Source organism: Kogia breviceps, chromosome 2, assembly GCF_026419965.1.
Source record: "Kogia breviceps isolate mKogBre1 chromosome 2, mKogBre1 haplotype 1, whole genome shotgun sequence".
Classification (NCBI taxonomy): Eukaryota; Metazoa; Chordata; class Mammalia; order Artiodactyla; family Physeteridae; genus Kogia; species Kogia breviceps.
The window spans coordinates 51,473,084-51,491,658 of NC_081311.1; the positions used below are offsets into that span (position 1 = coordinate 51,473,084).

The 18,575-nt window shown below is 35.1% G+C and overlaps 1 protein-coding gene across 9 annotated transcripts in view; it reads right to left on the reverse strand.

The window, feature by feature from the left end:
* Nucleotides 1-336: 336 nt before the first annotated feature.
* Nucleotides 337-18,575, reverse strand: part of CCSER2 (coiled-coil serine rich protein 2) — a 152,232-nt gene continuing 133,993 nt past the window's right edge. For 3 of the 9 annotated variants that reach the window (XM_059051856.2, XM_059051853.2, XM_059051864.2), the window contains one exon: nt 337-1,438. In XM_059051856.2, coding sequence (XP_058907839.1) covers nt 620-1,438 — 819 coding nt within the window. In that variant the 3' untranslated portion in view covers nt 337-619. Of the gene's footprint in view, nt 1,439-7,732; nt 7,773-8,041; nt 8,083-11,663; nt 11,786-13,708; nt 13,842-18,575 lie in introns of all 9 variants that reach the window. The other 6 variants (XM_067025230.1, XM_059051857.2, XM_059051859.2 and 3 more) reach the window with 4 other exon arrangements.

Consider the following 18,575-nt stretch of genomic DNA (forward strand, 5'->3'; position numbering starts at 1 on the left):
TAATATGAAACATTTTTAGCCAGGGGAATTTGTCTGGTAAATAAATATTGAGACTACAGCAAAGAAAAATAAAACTTACATAAACTTCCCAATAAAAGCCTGATCTCCTGTATTCATCACAGAGCTTTTGCATAGACCTTTTAAATATACAAATCACTGGCCAGAACTCTACATACAGACTACCATCTTCCATTATCACCAAATCTTTAGTTAAAATAGTAACCATATTCACAGAAGGGATGAGTGAAAAAGGGTGAGGCTATGACAACCACAATTAATACAGACCTTAAAAGGACTAAATCAGCAAAGCACATCTGTTGCCTGCTAAGTGGAATATTATGAATTTTCTGATGTGCAGAGGGATGGATAACATGATTAGAGCCTTCTGTAGACCTCTGAATGGGTAAGCAAACTTTTGTGTTTACCTGAGACAAATATGCTCAAATACTATGTACTTCAACCAGGATATAAAATGGAAGAGCCAAACTAGTAGAAGCTTCCACATTTTAATTTTTAGATTTGCAAGCTTTCAATGGAACCTCCATCACAGTAGCAAACTGCACATAAAGCTATTACAGACTGTTTTTTTAAAAAACAAATTGGCAGGTGATGGCTATGCTTAATGTATCTTTGGTTTAGGAAGACGAGAATATTGATTAAAGGCCAAACAATCCCCAGAATTCAAATTGTCATTAGGATTCTGCATGATTTCTTTTCTTCTTGTTAGTGGCCTTGGGATGCTTGTCTTGGCCTGAAAGTTTTGAGGCTCTAGTCGGGGGTTGCTTATTTGTTTTTGTTTGAAAGAGCCAGCAGGGGGGCGGAGCTTAGATGCTTTTGGATTTGGATTATTTGCAAGATTTGTTTGACTTGACACTGCCTGGAGTTTTGCAGAATTACATGGTGTGATTATTGGTGACTTCTTACAAGTGGGATTCCCACTTGGACATGTTTCAGGAACTGGAGGAGGTACCACAGAATTCAAGATGGATGGCTTAAAAAGCTTCAAGGACTTGGGCTGAGATGTGCAGCCCTCTGGTGAAGACTGATTTCTTCCAACTCTCTTAGCCTGGTCTACTATAATTGACTGGGGAAGTGTCTGAAGAGAAGTGGTTACAAACTGCCTGTCACTAATTTGATTATTTGCCAAATGATAAGGCTCTTGAGCATTCATGGTCATGTTCAAGTCTGCTTCAGAAGGTGTACTCTTCACCACATCCTTAGTGAATTGTGGGCTTGATGAAAAAGGCCGGTCTTCCAGACCACTGCTGCTTTCTTGCTGCAAGCCGTGTGTAAAGCTTTCATCCAGAGGTGCAACAGCCTGATGTATGCCCTGGATTATGCACTCACTGTGGGCCTCGGTATGTTGTGGCTTTGCTAGTTTTCCCTGGGCGTGGTCTGTGGGTCTGGGAAGGCTGCTGGAAGGCTGTAGTACTTGAGGCTATTAGAAATAAAAACAACATTAGCAACAATTCATTTCAGAAATAACACCCAGAATTAATATAAGTTCCAATTAGGCTGTATTGGTACTTATTATGTTTTAATATGAGAAGCATGTGGGGGTTTTTTAATTAAAAAATAAATTGCAATATTCAAGTAATTCATGAGACAAATACAAGAGTGATGATGCAAACAAAAAATGGTACGGGCAGTAAACACTAAACAAGATCCAAAATCAAACAGGAGAAAAGAAAAATATTAAAGTATTGATTTACTGTAAAAAAAGATTCCTACCTTAATTGATTCATTAATTACTTAAAACTTTATATATAAGAGAGCTTGACGAATGATTTCTATAGCCCTTTGGTTTAATCTCCATATAACATTCAGATAGCAACTATGACCTTCAGAATATTACCCATTTTAAAGGCTTATTTTGTAAGGAAAGCTCTATACCACTTCAATACACTTAACCAGAGGAAGTATTAACTTCAAAGTGTGAGGTGCTGTACCTCTATTGAGAATTAAAATTACCAGCAGATAAACTATTTAGAATGAAGATTATATTCTCAGTTGATGTGAAATTCTAATTACTTAAAAAAAAAATAGGTCAACATCTTTAGCTAATGTTAACCTACCTTTAATATTCTTATTGAAAAGTTTCAGAATAAAATATTTTCATAGCTTATTTGTTCTGTCTCACTGCCATTTAAGGGATCAACCAAGGTTCTCTTATGGCTAATATGTGAAAAACAGATTTACCTTCCCCAAGAGCAAATGTCCATTAATAAAACTAAAAATAACCAGCCTTTTGAATGATGTCTGAGATTAAAACAGATTTCAAGTTGCCTGTAACTTGAACTAAAGCTCAAAAGCCTACAAAAGTAAAGTTTTTAAGGCTCACATGCCTTGCACACGCTTCTCTGGAGCTTATTGTGTGATTATATTCTATGCAAATCAGAGGAAACATACAACTTCCATTACTTTGGGGCATTCAGTAAAGAAATATGAATCTTAAAGTTATCTTTCAATGGCCCAAAGTTAAAAGTTTATGGGGCAGAGCCTATCAGTCATATCATGATACAGGAATAGTTCATCTAAATGTTTAAACACACACACACACACACACACACACACACACACACACACTCATATATATGTTCTATTAAATAATGTGGGCTGAAAATGTCAAAAAATTTGGCAAAGGGCTTTGAAACATGAATGTTTTTAAAAGACCATATTTTACTAATAATTTTTTTACTATGCTAATCCACAAACAAATTTACACAGTATCTTTAATTTCCCCCCAAAAAAGGGTGAATCTATTTATGTTGCATCATTTGTATTTTGCTCCTTCTTTCACCTCCTTGACCAGCACTGGACGATGGCTACCAGAGTCAGAATCAGGGATTAGATTATGGAGGGGTTACAAGTGACTGAGAACAAAGGTCACCAACTCATGGAGGGATGGCTGGTCGTGATGGCATGGCGTTGACTTGCTATTTATAAGAATAATAAAAATCAAGAAAATGACTACTCAAAGTTAATCCATGCAGAATATGTTACATTAAACTTTTATTTTAGAATATTTAAAATAAATAAGTCATCTCAGTTTTTGCTCCAAGATAAATGTCCTAGTTAAAGTCACTGGGCATTTTCACAATATATCACCACAGAGATGATTTAGAGGTACTAAAACCATCAAGGAATTTACTCAAGTCTCTCCTTGGGATTCCCTAGAAAAAACTGGCCATGCCAAAGTGATATATTCTTTAGAAAGATCAGTAAAAATATAAAGCAGGGCCCTATTAAGCAAACCAAAATCTACCTAAGGGGAAAAAAAAAAGCAACCAAGGAGGAGAAAAGTGCAACATCAAATGGCTAATTGAATGGGGATCTGTTTTCCCTTTTTACCTCTTTTCACCTTTAAAAACAGTAAGATAGTCTAGTCTCGAGTTAAAAATCTTAAAACAATTTAAGACCTTTGAAAATATCAGTGACAATCTAAAAAAATGATTTTATTGTAATATGTCTATTGCCCCATAAGGAAAAAAATGGTATAAAACATGCACTACCAGCTCAAAGCATAAACAGGTATAATTTTCTAAGTAAGACTAAACTGATTATTAAGATAATCAAGCCTCCAGAAAAGGGGCACTATGAACTGTAGATAAATTATCCATGTGCATTGATTGTTCTGATTACTTATATTACCCAAATGACCACTGCTTACCAGAGAACTAAATGGAAATACAGCAGAGTGTCATGTCAGAAAGATGTTCTGCTTGTATTAAAGGCAATAAAGCTCAATAACAAATATTAAAGAACTAGAAAATAATCAGGTTTTTAAAAAATAATAAAATTTTGAGTCTTTTAACTGAGAGGAATTAGACTGACCAATTATACAAAAGTGTCCATAGTATCATTTAATTACATTAAATAAATCGTGGTTTCTAAATGCTGAATAATATAGATTTTGTATTTTTATTAAAAGTTTATTTTAAATAAAAATTTAATTTGCCTATGCCAAAATAAATGTCTTGTTTTATTATTTATTTGAAAACTAGTTTGTAAATCAATTCTGCTACTTGACCTACTGTCTCTAGAAGAAGATCAAGAAATGACTATAGTGAGGACCAAGGAAAGGCTTACTCCTGATTTGTGGAAGATTGTGTAAAACTGGTTACCCACTAAAGACTGGGTTGTCATTAATTACCTGTTGACAAGTAGAACAACAAGTTACCTCTTAACATCTAGCAAGCAAAAGCAAAGATGTGTTCGGACAGCTTGCTGCTTGCAGTACAATTCCCCAAATTCTAAACACTCAGCTTTATATTAACAATTCATCTTGCCCACATTTACTACTGCACTACCACAGGTGTTTTCAGAATGAATTTTAAATATAAAAAGAAAAATCCCATGTAATCAGGGATAATAAGATCAACAGGAAGGAATATCAAAACCATTCACTCTTTTAAAAAATGTCTGATATATCATGCACTGTAGTAGGTGTAGGAAAATATGAACCTGAACACAATGCTGTTCCTGTGGTTGAGAGGCCTCATAAGAAACAGTCAGGTAGACAAATGATGAGACCATGTATCAAGCATAACAAAATGTAGAAGCAAGAAGAAAATATATGCCTGATTAGAGAGGTCACAGAAGGCATCCAAGAATTGCAAACATCTGAACTGAGTTTTAAGATGAGTAGGAGTCTGCCAAGAAGGGAAGAAGGGAAGAACATTTAGGGTAAAGGGCCACTACACTCAAAACACAAAGGCAAAAAAAAGAACATAATTATGTTCTAGTAACTTCAAATTGTTAGACTGAATTGGCAAGCACAATGTTGGTAGCAAAGTGTAGTCAAGGGCCAACTCATAAAGGACCTCGCATCAGGCTGAACAGTTCTGACTCTGTACAGTAGATGATGGGAGACATTGATGAACTTTAAGCATTGGAATTTTAAGACCCAATTTGTATTTTAGAATGTCACTCTGGTGGAATCAGTGAGGAATATAACAGTAGGGGATGAGACTGTTAAGCATAACACCCAGGTAGTACACCATTGCTAACAGCCCAGGTGATAAATTATAAGGGTTTAAAATTAGGATATCAGGAAAAAAACCGGAAATGATTGAAAGAGTTTTGAAGGAGATAGAGAAATTTAAGATGAGTTCAGGTTTCCTGCATCGAAGATGAAAGATGAGGTATTGCCCTGTATCAAAAAGACCTCTGGGGAAGTTGCCCACCAGCCCATTCATTACATAGCCTCAGCCGCCCACAAGACTCAGAGGGCAAAAGGAATTCCCCCCCTGCTGCAGGGACCTCTGGAAACTCTCTGTAGTCACAAATTCGTAGAGCTCTAGTACTCCCCATCCTTGCAACCTGTAGAAAGGTTGGTTACTAAAGCTTAAAAATGTGGATCCATTCCTAGCCTGAAAGAACTCAGGGATTCTAACTGGACTCAGCAACTTCAAGTCTTACTTTAGTAGTTAAATACATATACTTCAGCACAGTATTCTGAGAATTCTCAGATGCAATGGCTACAGATGTTAAGGTCAGGAGTGCCAGCAATAGGCACTACTGGGTAATTATGCAAGGGATTGATAGGCGTCTTCAATGATAACCTTAAATGTCTATTCTGTGTTGCTTACAAAGATAACCAGAGACTATGCGCTTCTTAAGGCACATACCGTGCTTTATTCATTTTTTGTTGTAGTAGTTGGTATCCTCAGTATTTGGCACATAGCAGGGATTAAATATATATTTACTAGATAATAAATAAATAAATGAATATTGGTAAGTGGTATATTCCAGCACAGCTTCTTTGGTAATAGACTAACAAAATGATACTCCCCTATTAGGTCAATAATGCAGCACTAATTTAAACGAGTCTTAAAAACTGATGGAAAAGAAATTTTATAATTAAAAAAATGTTTTCTCTAAATAAGTTTGGGGTCAGCTTAATGATTCATGTTTAGAAGCATAGCATGAAGGATTCATTACATATTAGCTTGAACACAGCACCTCCCATTATGACCTGCACCTCCCATAATGACCCACCAGCTACGCCAGAGATGTTTTTTAGTTGGAGACTCGACATTTCTGGATGAAATATGTTAGGGAAACTGTCTTAACAAGCATTCAACTATTTTCCATTTCTAATTCTAATAATTAAAAATGATTATAACATGTAAAACACTTAGGATAGAACCTCCCAGAGCACATCAAAATTGCTCAGTAAATGTCACTTACAATTATTAAAAGGTGTGAAAATGATTAATTCAAGCCATTGCCCTTTTGTAACTACATCTTAGGGGGGGGGAAGGCAAGTTCTATTACAGTATTATAATAAACTAGTTGCTACAGATTGCAAGGTTTCTAGGCTCCAAATACATATCTCAATAATGTCAGTCATATCTAAATGTTTTAAATCCACAGGAGGCATATCTGATATGACACAGAAGTCAAGATTCCTCAAGTGCCCTCCTGGAGATAAACCAGAGCTAGGACATGCAAGGCACTTTAACGTTTAGAGAAAATTTACATGTGGCTACGTGAAGGAGCTAGTACAACACAGTATTGAATCACTGAACTTTTGAAGTCAGACTGATCTGGGTTTGAGTTCTGGCTCTATCTCTATCAGTGAGATATTGGGTAAATTATCTTACTACTCTGAGATGGAATTTTGTAACTTGTAAAATGAGGATAATAGTACCTACACCTCATTGAATTGCTGTAAATCACAAATGATAACATGCACATAAAGTGCTTAGTATTATGCCTGACACATTACAAATACTTGAGAAATATTATACTCTAGACTGTAAAGGAAGGGTTTCCCTTCTTTCCAGTGGTAGATAACCAAATTCTACGCTCACATGCATAATCTCTAATTATCACAAGACCGTAGGTGGAAGGTACTATCTTCTTTCTGTAAATGAGTAAACTGAGGTCAAATGAAATTAAATAGAATCTCCAAATTCACAGACTTTAGTAAATGGCAAAGCCAGAATTTGAACTGACAGAGAATGTAAAATGTAGCACTAAAATTTTATTATTCTGTGATATTTGGGTTAAGTCCAATGAGTTCACAGACTTCTAGAATATGCAATATAGCCAGATGATTGTTTTAAAAACTCAAAAGACAGATTCAATACCAACATTCAGGTATTAACTGTCCTAGATAATGTCCTATTTCCTTCTTAGCTGATCTGTCCTACAGAGGCTAACTCTCAGACACCCAATTCAAGCCACATGGTGAAGCAGTATTTCCAGGGAAAAGTGGTTCCAAGAGACCCACTGGAGGAAATATACTGAACACAAGGAAATGCAAATTAGCACTTATCACAAAAACTCTTCATCTTCACCATTTCATAGCACTTCAAAGATTTCTAGCATTAACATAAGAAAAAAGTCATATCTCTAAACATACAAAGGAAGTTTCTGTAAACATTCTTGTTCTAAAGTCACCAATAGTAAGACAGCAGCTAGAAATATCAAGTCCTGATGGAGTAAAAATATGTCAAAGTGTGTAAGGTAGAAAGCAGAAAATGTTCTAAAGCATAAAAATGCTACTGCATAACAGACACAGGAATTACCTAACATTATTTCCTTGATACATACGTTTATTATCATCATTAAATACATTTCAAAGGTTAAAAGGAAGATGGTAATGGAGCCATTTGTAACATGCCTGTAATTTCATGCAGGCTCTAACATGCATCATGCAAACTGGGGGGAAAAAAGTTACAATGAAGAAGGTGGTAGGAAAAAATCTGAAATTGTACTGTACCACGCTTTGTCAGAGAAGTAATGGACTAACTTCTCAACTCCTTGCCAATGGCATAATGGGAGAGCAGAGACAAGAAAAAGACAGGACAGTGGTGTCAGAGACCACATACAACACCAAGGAATTGCCATGACTGGGTAGCAGCCAACGGTATTTGCTTTTCTTTTGTTGTATTTTTCTAGGCATTATTATTTTAATATATTTCTATAAAATAAAAACATATCCTTAATAGATTTATACTTTCTTGCTGAAGTGGTTTGCAAGTTAATACAAATATTCATATCCACAGAACAGTGTATATAATCTTCTTACCCTTAAAAGGAATCACTTGAAGAATCTTACCAAATAAAATACTGAAAAGAATTTTGACACAATTAATATGCATATTCCAAAGATCTAAAAAGGTTTAGCTGCATGTAATCCCTTATAAAGAAAGTAGAAATTATTTTTAATAATTTCAGTCTTGTATATTATAAATACAACTGAATGTTAGTTTACTTTTAACTGCTGCTGCATTAAAGACCAATAAAAGAATAATTTGATCTTCATGTATGTCTTAAATATAATGTTCTACATTATAAACAAGGCTCCACACATCGCTATAGAGATGGAAGACAGGACTGGATCCCTAGTATAACTAGATTCAAAGAATTCTGGTCTATAATTCACATGAACCCAATCAAAGCTTCCAAGGATTCCTGAGGACCAGGAATGCTCTTATTCCCTAGATCTCAGAATAGTGCCTCTAGATCTCAGAAAACTTAGGGAAGATATCTGACTGATAAATATAAATTATAAATAAGCAATTTCTGAAATAAGGAGTTCAATGACTTTTCTAAGTTGATCAGTTAACTGCTCTTAAAAACTATCAACCCAACACTGTAAAGCAACTATACTCCAATACAAATTAATTAAAAAAATAAAAACTATCGATGTGAATAATACTGACTTAAGTAAGCATTTACTGCACAGGCATAATTAGTGTGAGATGCTTAATTTTCATGAGTCTATATCTCTAAGACAAAGAACCCATCAGCATCTACCTCTGGGATGGAGAATAGTTCAGGGAAAAAAAAAAAAAAAACTAAACTAAATAACATCATAATAGTACAATTCCACTGGTGTGACCAATACACATGGTATATTTATCCAGAGTAGGATACTGCAGGCACTATGATATGGCAACAAATACAGCTAACAAAACAGTCCCACAATCTGCAGAGCAGGTTGTTATAAAAGGCTTATACAGATAACAGCAATTGCTTTGTTTCTCATAAATGCAAGGTGTTGAGAAAGAAACTAACCCATGCCTACGTTTATGGGACGGCCGCCTGGACCATGAGTTTGATGCACATTTCTAGTCAATTAACCAATGACTAATCTGCACTTGAATTAACTGCAAATATGGACACAGTGCCATATTCTATATCAACCACACTTAAAAAAAATAGCTTACTGTAAAATCGAATTTTTCAATTTTTACTGAATTATTCTTTTCCACTTCATCAAAAATATTTTATTTTTATGAAAAGTCACTCTCAGAGCTAATTTCTCATTAAAGCACTGACTGATGCTATCTTAACATGTACAGTTGATTACAGTCACATGGTGAAGCCAATTGGATTGAGCCACGTTAATGTATACCTTATGAACATGTTTGACAGTTCAACAATACACATCAAGCATCTCTAAAAAGCATACACCCTTTAAGAACCATCCTTCTAGTGCTGACACTGATCTAAACACAAGAATAAACTGCACTACAATAGTATCTCTGTTTAACAGGGGAAAATGGAAACAACATCAATGTCAAACAACAGGAAAACATTAAGTAAATGATATCATAGTCACATGATAATGTATTATCATGTAGCCATTAAAATGTTTTCAAGAAATATTTACTATATAAAAAATGCTCATATAATACTATGTGAAAAAAAGCAAAACAAAAAAATGGAAAAAAAAAAAGAGAGTACCATATGTCCTAAGTACTGTTTCATGAATCTTTAATCTGAATTTTAAATATACACACACGTGTGTCTTGGGTTGTAAATATATAGTTTCATTCAGTAAACATATACTAGGTTATGATGTAAAATGAATTTGTCAAAAAAGGTTTGTGATACAACCCCTGAAGGTTATAAGAGGAGGAGGAAAATATAAGACAATATAATTGCCATTCTTAATATAATTCTGGTGAATACAATTAGTGATTATTATAATATAAATTTAGAAATCAGGCAGCACTGCATCAAGAAACTGCTGGGCTGGATTGGAATTTTGGGATTACCAATGCAAACTATTATATATAGGATGGATAAACAACAAGGTCCTACTGTATAGCACAGGGAACTATATGCAATATCCTGTGATAAACCATAATAAAAGAGAACATGAAAAAGAATACATATATGTATAACTGAGTCACTTTGCTGTACAGCAGAAACTAAATACAACATTGTAAATCAACTATACTTCAATAAAATTTTTTTAAAAAGAAACTGCTGGGCTTAATATGGCTATTAAGACATAAACATGTATTTGTTATTTTTGTTGCTTAAAAACACTTTTTTTCTTCCAATTTAAGTTACTGTATATGGAAGCTAAAGGAAGTAAGATTTCTAAATTCTTTCAAGAAAGGTGTTAAACAGCAAATTTTAAGTCTCTTTAGGCATGATAAGAAATAGGTATTATTTCAAGATATACTTTTTGAAAAGTCAGGTATTCCTGAAAGCATATGCTCTGGCAAGAAATGTTATTTGAGATTACCATTAAGGCTTTTACTTGCTAAAAGTAATTATTTTTATTAAATTTTCATACTGTGAGGTAGGTTATATATATATCATTCCTAATTTTACACAGTTGGAAATTAGAAAGACTAAACCAATGCCAGTTAAGTCAGTTGGACAAAAGCTGAAGTGCCTACTGACAGCAGGAAGACTTTTGAATGTTTAAATGTAGATATTTTCTGCTAACCTAGAGAAAATTTAATTTGAAGCTGGAAGATAAGCATCATCAAGCTGAGACTAGTAATACACCTGAGAAAAGGAATATAAGTCAAAATTTCCTAAGTAAAAAAAAACAAACAGAAAAAACTACTTAAAAGACCAGGATTTTCCTTTTATCTCCATTTTTTTATAGTTATTCTTAAATTCACCAAGAACATCCTTGGCCACTGCAGCTTTCTGGAGTTACCAGAGATAAATAGTCCCTGTAAAAATTAGTTATTTCACTCTCTGCAATATCTACAACAGGCTATCTCTTTATGCCTGTTTTATTAGGCCACTACTCTTACACATTTTTTTAAAAAAAACCAAAAACAGACTACCTTAGTGAAGACTAACAGCCAAGCTTACCTGGCTTCTGCATTTACAAAAAAAGGCAGTTCGCTTAAGTTGATGTTCAAGATGGCATCAGAAATAACTTATTATTGAAACATGATAATGTAGGAGAACTCTCTCAACTACATACCATCACTTAAAGAATTAACCTCTCCAAAATTAAAATCAGCACTAGAAACCACATACTGACTAAATGTGGAGACAAATATTCTTTCACTGAATACATAGCAGTTTAGTGCAGGAAAAGGGGACACCTATTCCAAAACTCTCTGGAAAACTACTGGATTTACTCCCGTAATTTCATACCCTTCTCCTTCTCTATACTTTATCATTATAAAATAATAATCATTATTATTTTATACTCCTTTATATTATTATTTTTTATACTCCTTCAGGCATTCTCAGGGTAAATGCAAAACAGTGAAGTAGTTTAAACATATTTCCTTTAAAGGAACCTTCAAAGCTCAATAAGAGCTGTCAAAAAGCTGTGAACAAGTCCTCTAGTTATCACTTTCCACAAACAGAGTCCTGCAAGTCTCAATGATCAAGTCTCAGGGCCAGTTCTCTCAGCTGCATATGCCATGAGAACTTACCCAGGAAAAGACTCCAATGTATATACTTTCTCCTAGGTGGTCAACACATCCAAACTCTGGCGAACCAAACTTTCTTTCTGCTAACTTGGAGATGCAGAGAAAGCAGGTTTGATCTAGAAAAGCTAGAAAGACAGTTCTTGATAGTAGTGCTGAAGGACAAACAGTGTTGCTTCATAGTTGGAAATGAAAAAAATACCTCTGAACCCAAAGGAGAAAGGAGCATTTGGAAATGGAGAGCCAACGATTCAGGTGAGGTATAAGTAATTTCTAAAGCTATACTAATGAGAAACTAGTGAAATGGGTGCTTCTGGGAAACATGTTTTAAAAATAAATCTAAACTATTTGTAATACTGAATAATTAACCTTAAACTCCAATTCCATATTATATGTAGCTGAGAAGGAAAGTAGGGAGAACAGTGGGGAAAAAGAACAGGGACAATAAGGGGGCTTCAGAAAAGTTAAGGTAGGTGCGTAATTTACCTCAATCTGAGGTAAATCTGTCAACCATGCAAGTATACTGGCTACAGCTTAAGAATACATTATCATTTGTTATAATTGCCCTTTGAAATTCAGATTAGTTCACTAGCAATTTAGTATAATTCTTTATGTGCTAGCCATCTTTAAATAGAGGAGAAAGCAACCTAACTGAAGCAAGGGAAGTAAAAAGGAGGATTTACAAAGGTGGTAGGAGATGGGAAAGGAGGAAAAGGGAAGAACGCTTTCACTCAACAAATTAACTTGCTAGTAAATAAACTTGATATAAAAGCCTATGCGGGCTTCCCTGGTGGCGCAGTGATTGAGAGTCCACCTGCAGATGCAGGGGACGCGGGTTTGTGCCCCAGTCCGGGAAGATCCCACATGCCGCAGAGCGGCTGGGCCCGTGAGCCATGGCCGCTGAGCCTGCGCGTCCAGTGCCTGTGCTCCGCAACGGGAGGGGCCACAACAGTGAGAGGTCCGCATACCGCAAAAAAAAAAAAAAAAAAAAAAAAAAAAGCCTATGCAAACTCTATTCCATTGTTCTTTAAAAAGTGCAAAAGGGAAGGAAAGGCATAATGGCCAAAAAATAAACTTAAAACTTTGTCTCAAATTCATGTTGATACTTCATAATTGACTAATTCAAGAAATAAATTTTTATTTGAATAAATCACATTTAAAAATTTTACCTGCTTAAAATTTCCCCCTTTTGGACCTTTGATACCTCACATGATTTTGATAAGAATAATTTATGAAAAAATTGATATGAATCACAAATCAGAGAAAATCCATGGAGAAGGCATAAAAGTGACTCTGACAACATTTGTATCTTTTTCATTAACATTAGCTTTTTTGGGGTGACTTTTCAAAAAAGATAAAATATAACCAACTTACCAGTTATATACTTAAGTACATAACACAAAATAATAAACACTGTTTTGGAAAGCAGATTTAATGTAAACAAAGATTTTTTTTTTGAAGTCAAACAATTACTAAATCATTAGAAATGTTAGTAAACCATGCATATTCAAAAGCCATTTCTTCTGTACTGTAAAGCAGCTGATAAATTACAAAGACATATTAGTTATTAAAAAACACTCTTAAAAATGATTTAAAAGATTTTTGTATTAGATGACAGTGAAACGCAATCAACACCTTTTGATTAGAAAATACTTAAAGAAATGTGCAATGGTCTAGTAAGCCTGTTCCCTAAACAATATGCATCTGTCCATTATACTACTGCAGATAGTATATACATTTTTAACATGACTAGATTTAAAAAACAATTTTTATTCATATATCTCAAGGTCATGAAAATAGAAAATATATTAAAGACAGATGCATGTCAGTAGGTATAGGGTCACTGGCAATAGGTTTAAATGGCATTAGAATGACATTAACTTCAGACAGCTTTCCTAAGGCTCTAAGGAGAAAAGTCTATTTACATGCAGTCAAAGGAAGTATTAATTAAGAGAGGAGAGCCCAGGGAGTGCCGGTTTAGCGTGTGCCTGCAGGTCACTCTGGAGGGAGAGGAGGTGCTGGGGAGGGACAGTCATGCAGAAGGGGAATACCATGAACAGGAAGCCAGAGCAGGATGGGAGTGAGAGACACAGACTCACTCTGTCTGCGGTGCGGTGGAACAGTCCGTGGGATGCCTTGGAAGGAGCCCTGCCAAGGAGAGAAGGAGGGGGCAGAATACCCACCCTGTGCAGAGAGAGATGGGGGTAGGGAGGTATAATAAAAAAGGGAACCAAAAAATAGAGAAACCAGTCATACTTTAAAAAAAAAACAACAGTGTTAATGAGAAGACATATTTCATTTTTTTAAATATAGGCAGCCCAAATTACTAAAAATACATCATAATCCAAAACTAGTTATTTTTCATATGTTAAGAAAAAAATTATTTTCCTCTAATATTTGTAGTTAATGCATATGAAATAATATATTTTTCTGGCATACAATTACATTTATCATCATGTATCTCTTTTTAAAGTAGCAGATTCCAGATTTCATTTTTTGCAAAAATGAAAGCATTTAAAAGGGGAGATAGACTTTAGGTGTTAAACACAGAGAAACTGCATCAATAATAAATTAGGCATTAAAAAATTATCATACAAAAATTTTTTCTTTTTAACTCAGGTTTTCAAAGGATTAGCAGCTAAAATAAAGAACATTAGCTGAAGATAGCAGAACCAACAGAGCATTCAAAAGACTTAGGATGTTGTAGAAGTGAGTACTATATCAAGAATGTGACATACAGGCCACAGGTTACACATGCAAACGTTTTAATTTTATTAACTTGTGGCTTCTTAGCTTTACTTATTTTGATCAGATTATCAGAACTGGAAAACAAGACATGTCATTTACTTCAATTTCCTCACATTCCAGGTAAAATTGTGTCTTCAATCTTCAAGAGAGAATTTGTTCACACAAATAGAACCAGATTGGGTCTCATGTCTCTCTGTTCCTAACCTCATCACTGATGAGACATATCCACACATAAAACTATAGAAACACTCATGATAGCATCAAGAAAAATGAGCTTGTAAATCATCATCACACCCAGCTCAATTTGCAAAATAAAGTATGCATAATTTTTCACACCAATTAATCTGATATAGAAATGATGTACTAGAAGATTACTCATGTATTTTACTGATGTTTAGATATTTCGGGAACACCGATCCAAATAAAAAACTTATGTCCACCCCTGTATCAACATTCCTTGCCTCGGGTTCAGTATAATCAGACACTTATTTAAATTTAAGAATAATCCTACATTGCTCACTATAAAACAAAAACCAAAAAACGATCAATTTTCCATGTTGATTAAGGGAACAAATAGCTACAAGAAACTAAATAAAATTAATGATCTTTAGAGTATCCTAGTAAATAAAGATCCTGTCTTTTGAAATTATTGTAACTTCTCCACTAATTTAGCTATGGATGTTTGTGAAAACAGATTAGGAAATATTTAATAGGGTGATGACCCCAGGTGCTTTCCATAGATATTACCTGATACAACTCCATTTTGCTGTTTCAGAGATGTTTTGGTCCAAAACCTTTACACAAAGCAAGTCCTCAGCCAAGAAGGGGCATGTACTTCTCTCCCTATGGGTTTCACCAGGCAGGACCAGCTTCTACTCACTGCACTGGGTAAAGAAACTTTCAGATAGGGATTTTGTATATAAACTAAACCAGCAGTCAGAGATTCCTTCTCAAAGAAATAAGGTCTCCCTGGGGGCTTATGGAAATAGTACCCACTGGGAATCAGGGAACTGTGTTTTTCCTTGGATCTTCTAAGAGCCTATAACCTTGCGAAAGCCACTGATCTTCTCTGAGTCTCAGTCTCTTCATTTGTAAGATGCAGGATTGGAATGTTCTACAGACTAAGTCATTTGTGTCCCCACCCCCATGTTTCATATGTTGAAACCTACTGCCCCAGTGTGATGGTTTGGAGGTGGGCTTTTGGGTAGTGATTAGCTCATGAGGGTGGAGGCCTAATGAACAGGATTAGTGCCCTGTGAAAGAAATCCCAGAAAGCCCCCTCAACCCTTCCACCATGTTGAGGACACAGGGAAAAGACGGCTATCTATAAACCAGGAAGCAGGCTGGTGCCTTGATCTTGGAACTTCCAGCCTCCAGAACTGTAAGAAATAAATTTCTATTGTTTATAAGCCAGTCAGTCTATGGTATTCTGTTATAGGTGCCTGAACGAACTAAGATAGAATGGTTCATCTCTAAGAAATGTCTCACTTTTAGTTGTAATTCAGTTGACTCACACACCCCCACTCCAGAGTCATTGTTATCCTTTAATTTTGTAACTCTATTTATACTGCACTTAAAACAATCAACTGTATTCAACTGTCTCTCATGATAAATCATTAGTTCTTTAAAATAATTTAAGTGAAAGTATCTGTAAGAATACCTAGAACCTGGCAGGAGTTTAAAAGATGTTAATGTCCCATATTCTCTGCCTAACCGTCCCCAGCAAATGGGAGACTGTTTACTGATTCGAACTGAGTTAAATTATTGTGTTTATCTAGAGATGAAGATATAACATCTGCCAGGCCTGGACACACACTGCAAGCACCTAAAAATCTTAAAAAACAAATACAATGATACCCATTCTTTACTCCCACAAGGCCAACAAATCAATGAGATATCAACTACACACCTACCAGAATGGCTAAAATTTAAAAAATAACAATGACAACACTAAGTGCTGGTGAGGATGCAGAGAAACTGGAACACTCATACAATGCTGATGAGAATCTAAAATAGCACAGCTGCTCTGACAGTTTGCCAGTTTCTCTGAAAACTAAACGTACAGTTACAACATTACCCAGAAATCGCACTACTGGGCATTTATCCTAGAGAAATGAAAATTTACATCTACACAAATATTCATAACAGCTTTATCTGTAATAGCCAAAAACTGGAAACTACCAACATGTCTATCTATTATAGACACAAGTGGTTAAAAAAACTGTGGCACATCCATATTATGGTCTACTACTCGGCAGTAAAAAGGAACAAACTGCTGATAGACACAACTACTTGGATGGATCTCCAGGGTATTATGCTGGGTGAAAAAAAGCCAATCTCAAAAGCTCACACACTGTATAACGCCATTTATATAAAATTTTTGAAATGACAAAATTTAGATATGGAAAACATTAGTGGTTGTCAGGGGTTAAGAATGGTAGGGGAAGAAGTGGTTGTGACTATTAAAAGGCAGCACAGAAGAGAGAACTTCGTAGTGGTGCAGTAATTCTGTGTTTTAAATATGGTAGTTGTTGCAGGAATCTACACAAGTGATAAAATGGCACAGAACTATGCATACTCTACAGTCAATTTCGGTTTTGACACTGTACTACAGCTATATAAAATGTAACTGTTGTGGGATATTGGGTGAAATAAGGGATCTGTTTTTGCAACTTCCTATGAATCTACAAGAATTTAAAATAAAAAGTAAAAACATAAATTGATGAGTAAAAACAATGCACATTAGAGTGATACTGAGGAAAATTATTTGAAACGCTAATTATATTGGTAGGATCATATTTTCTTGGGGAGAGAAGGAAAACATGTTTAAGGACCTTCTCATCTCTATAAACTAAAGGTAATATCCCTGATAATAAAAAGATGATTATATATTCCTTTCAATAGTAAAAAAAAACAACTGAAACAGCTATAAAACATGACTAACTAAACCTTGAGACCAGGCAAGTTCAGAGACAGCAGACATGTGAGCAACACCAAGCAGCAGCGCTAAGAAACAGCATGTGCTGGCTCCCCATGATTCCATGTCTACTGGAAGTGTTTCTACAAAGAAGGGAACTTGTACAGAAGACCCTAACTTAGAAACTTAGAAGACATATGATCTATAAGATGTAAGGAAAGGATGGGAAACATGATTTTGAGCAAAAAGACAGTATTAACAAAGAAAGAAAAAGTTCCCAGACGGATAGATCTCTTCCAGCAGTGAGTGCTGGAATACACTACACTCCTGAGCTGAAGACTGCTGGAAGTCACGGCCATGTGAAGATAGATTTGAGAGCCAGAAGGTCTAGTCCCGTAACTGGAAGACATGTCCACCATCCTCTGGTCCAGAAACAAGGCCTCACTGTCCTATCATCTGATTTACACTTTGCTGTCTGTCCATGAGTATCATAAACTAAGAATCAAGCAATGTCTTTCATTTAGTATCCAAAGCCCTTAGCACTGGGATTGAAATATAGAAAAAACTAGTCAAAGTTCAATAAATGAATGAATAAATTGGACCTATGGTTTAAAACCTGAAGAAATTTTCTATTTTGTGTTTTTTTGGTCAATTCCTGCTACATAGTTCAGGTTTAAAGCCAAACCCAGTGACCTCCATACAGAGCTGCACTGTCCAATATGGTTGCTAGCAGCTACATGGGGTTAAGCAGTTAGTCTCAATCGAAATATGGTATAAATGTAAAATACACACAAGATGTCAAAGACTTCATACAAAAACAGAAACTAGAATGTAACATATCTCAATATCTTCTTTATATTGATTACATGTTCAAATGGTACTACTGGGTTAAATAGAGTATTTTATTAAAATTAATTTTGCATCTTTCTTCTTGCTTTAATTTGGATACTAAAGCATTTATATTATATATGTAGCTCACATTAGATTTATATTGGAGCAGTAATTAGAGGGCAGGAAAGTGCATAATTCTTTCCTAGCTGATGCTGTGAAGATCCCTAAGCTCTGCCCAAGAAAGGGCCTTTTGCTCATCTGAGTCTACTTTAAATCTTCTGCTGACTTTTAAGATGAAGATATGAGATGCTTTCTGCTAGAGAAATCACAATGGTTGTATATAAAAACAAAAAGCAGTAGGAATGCATATGAATATATCACATCCAAGGGGGAAATCAACTTGTAGGAAAACATAGGATATC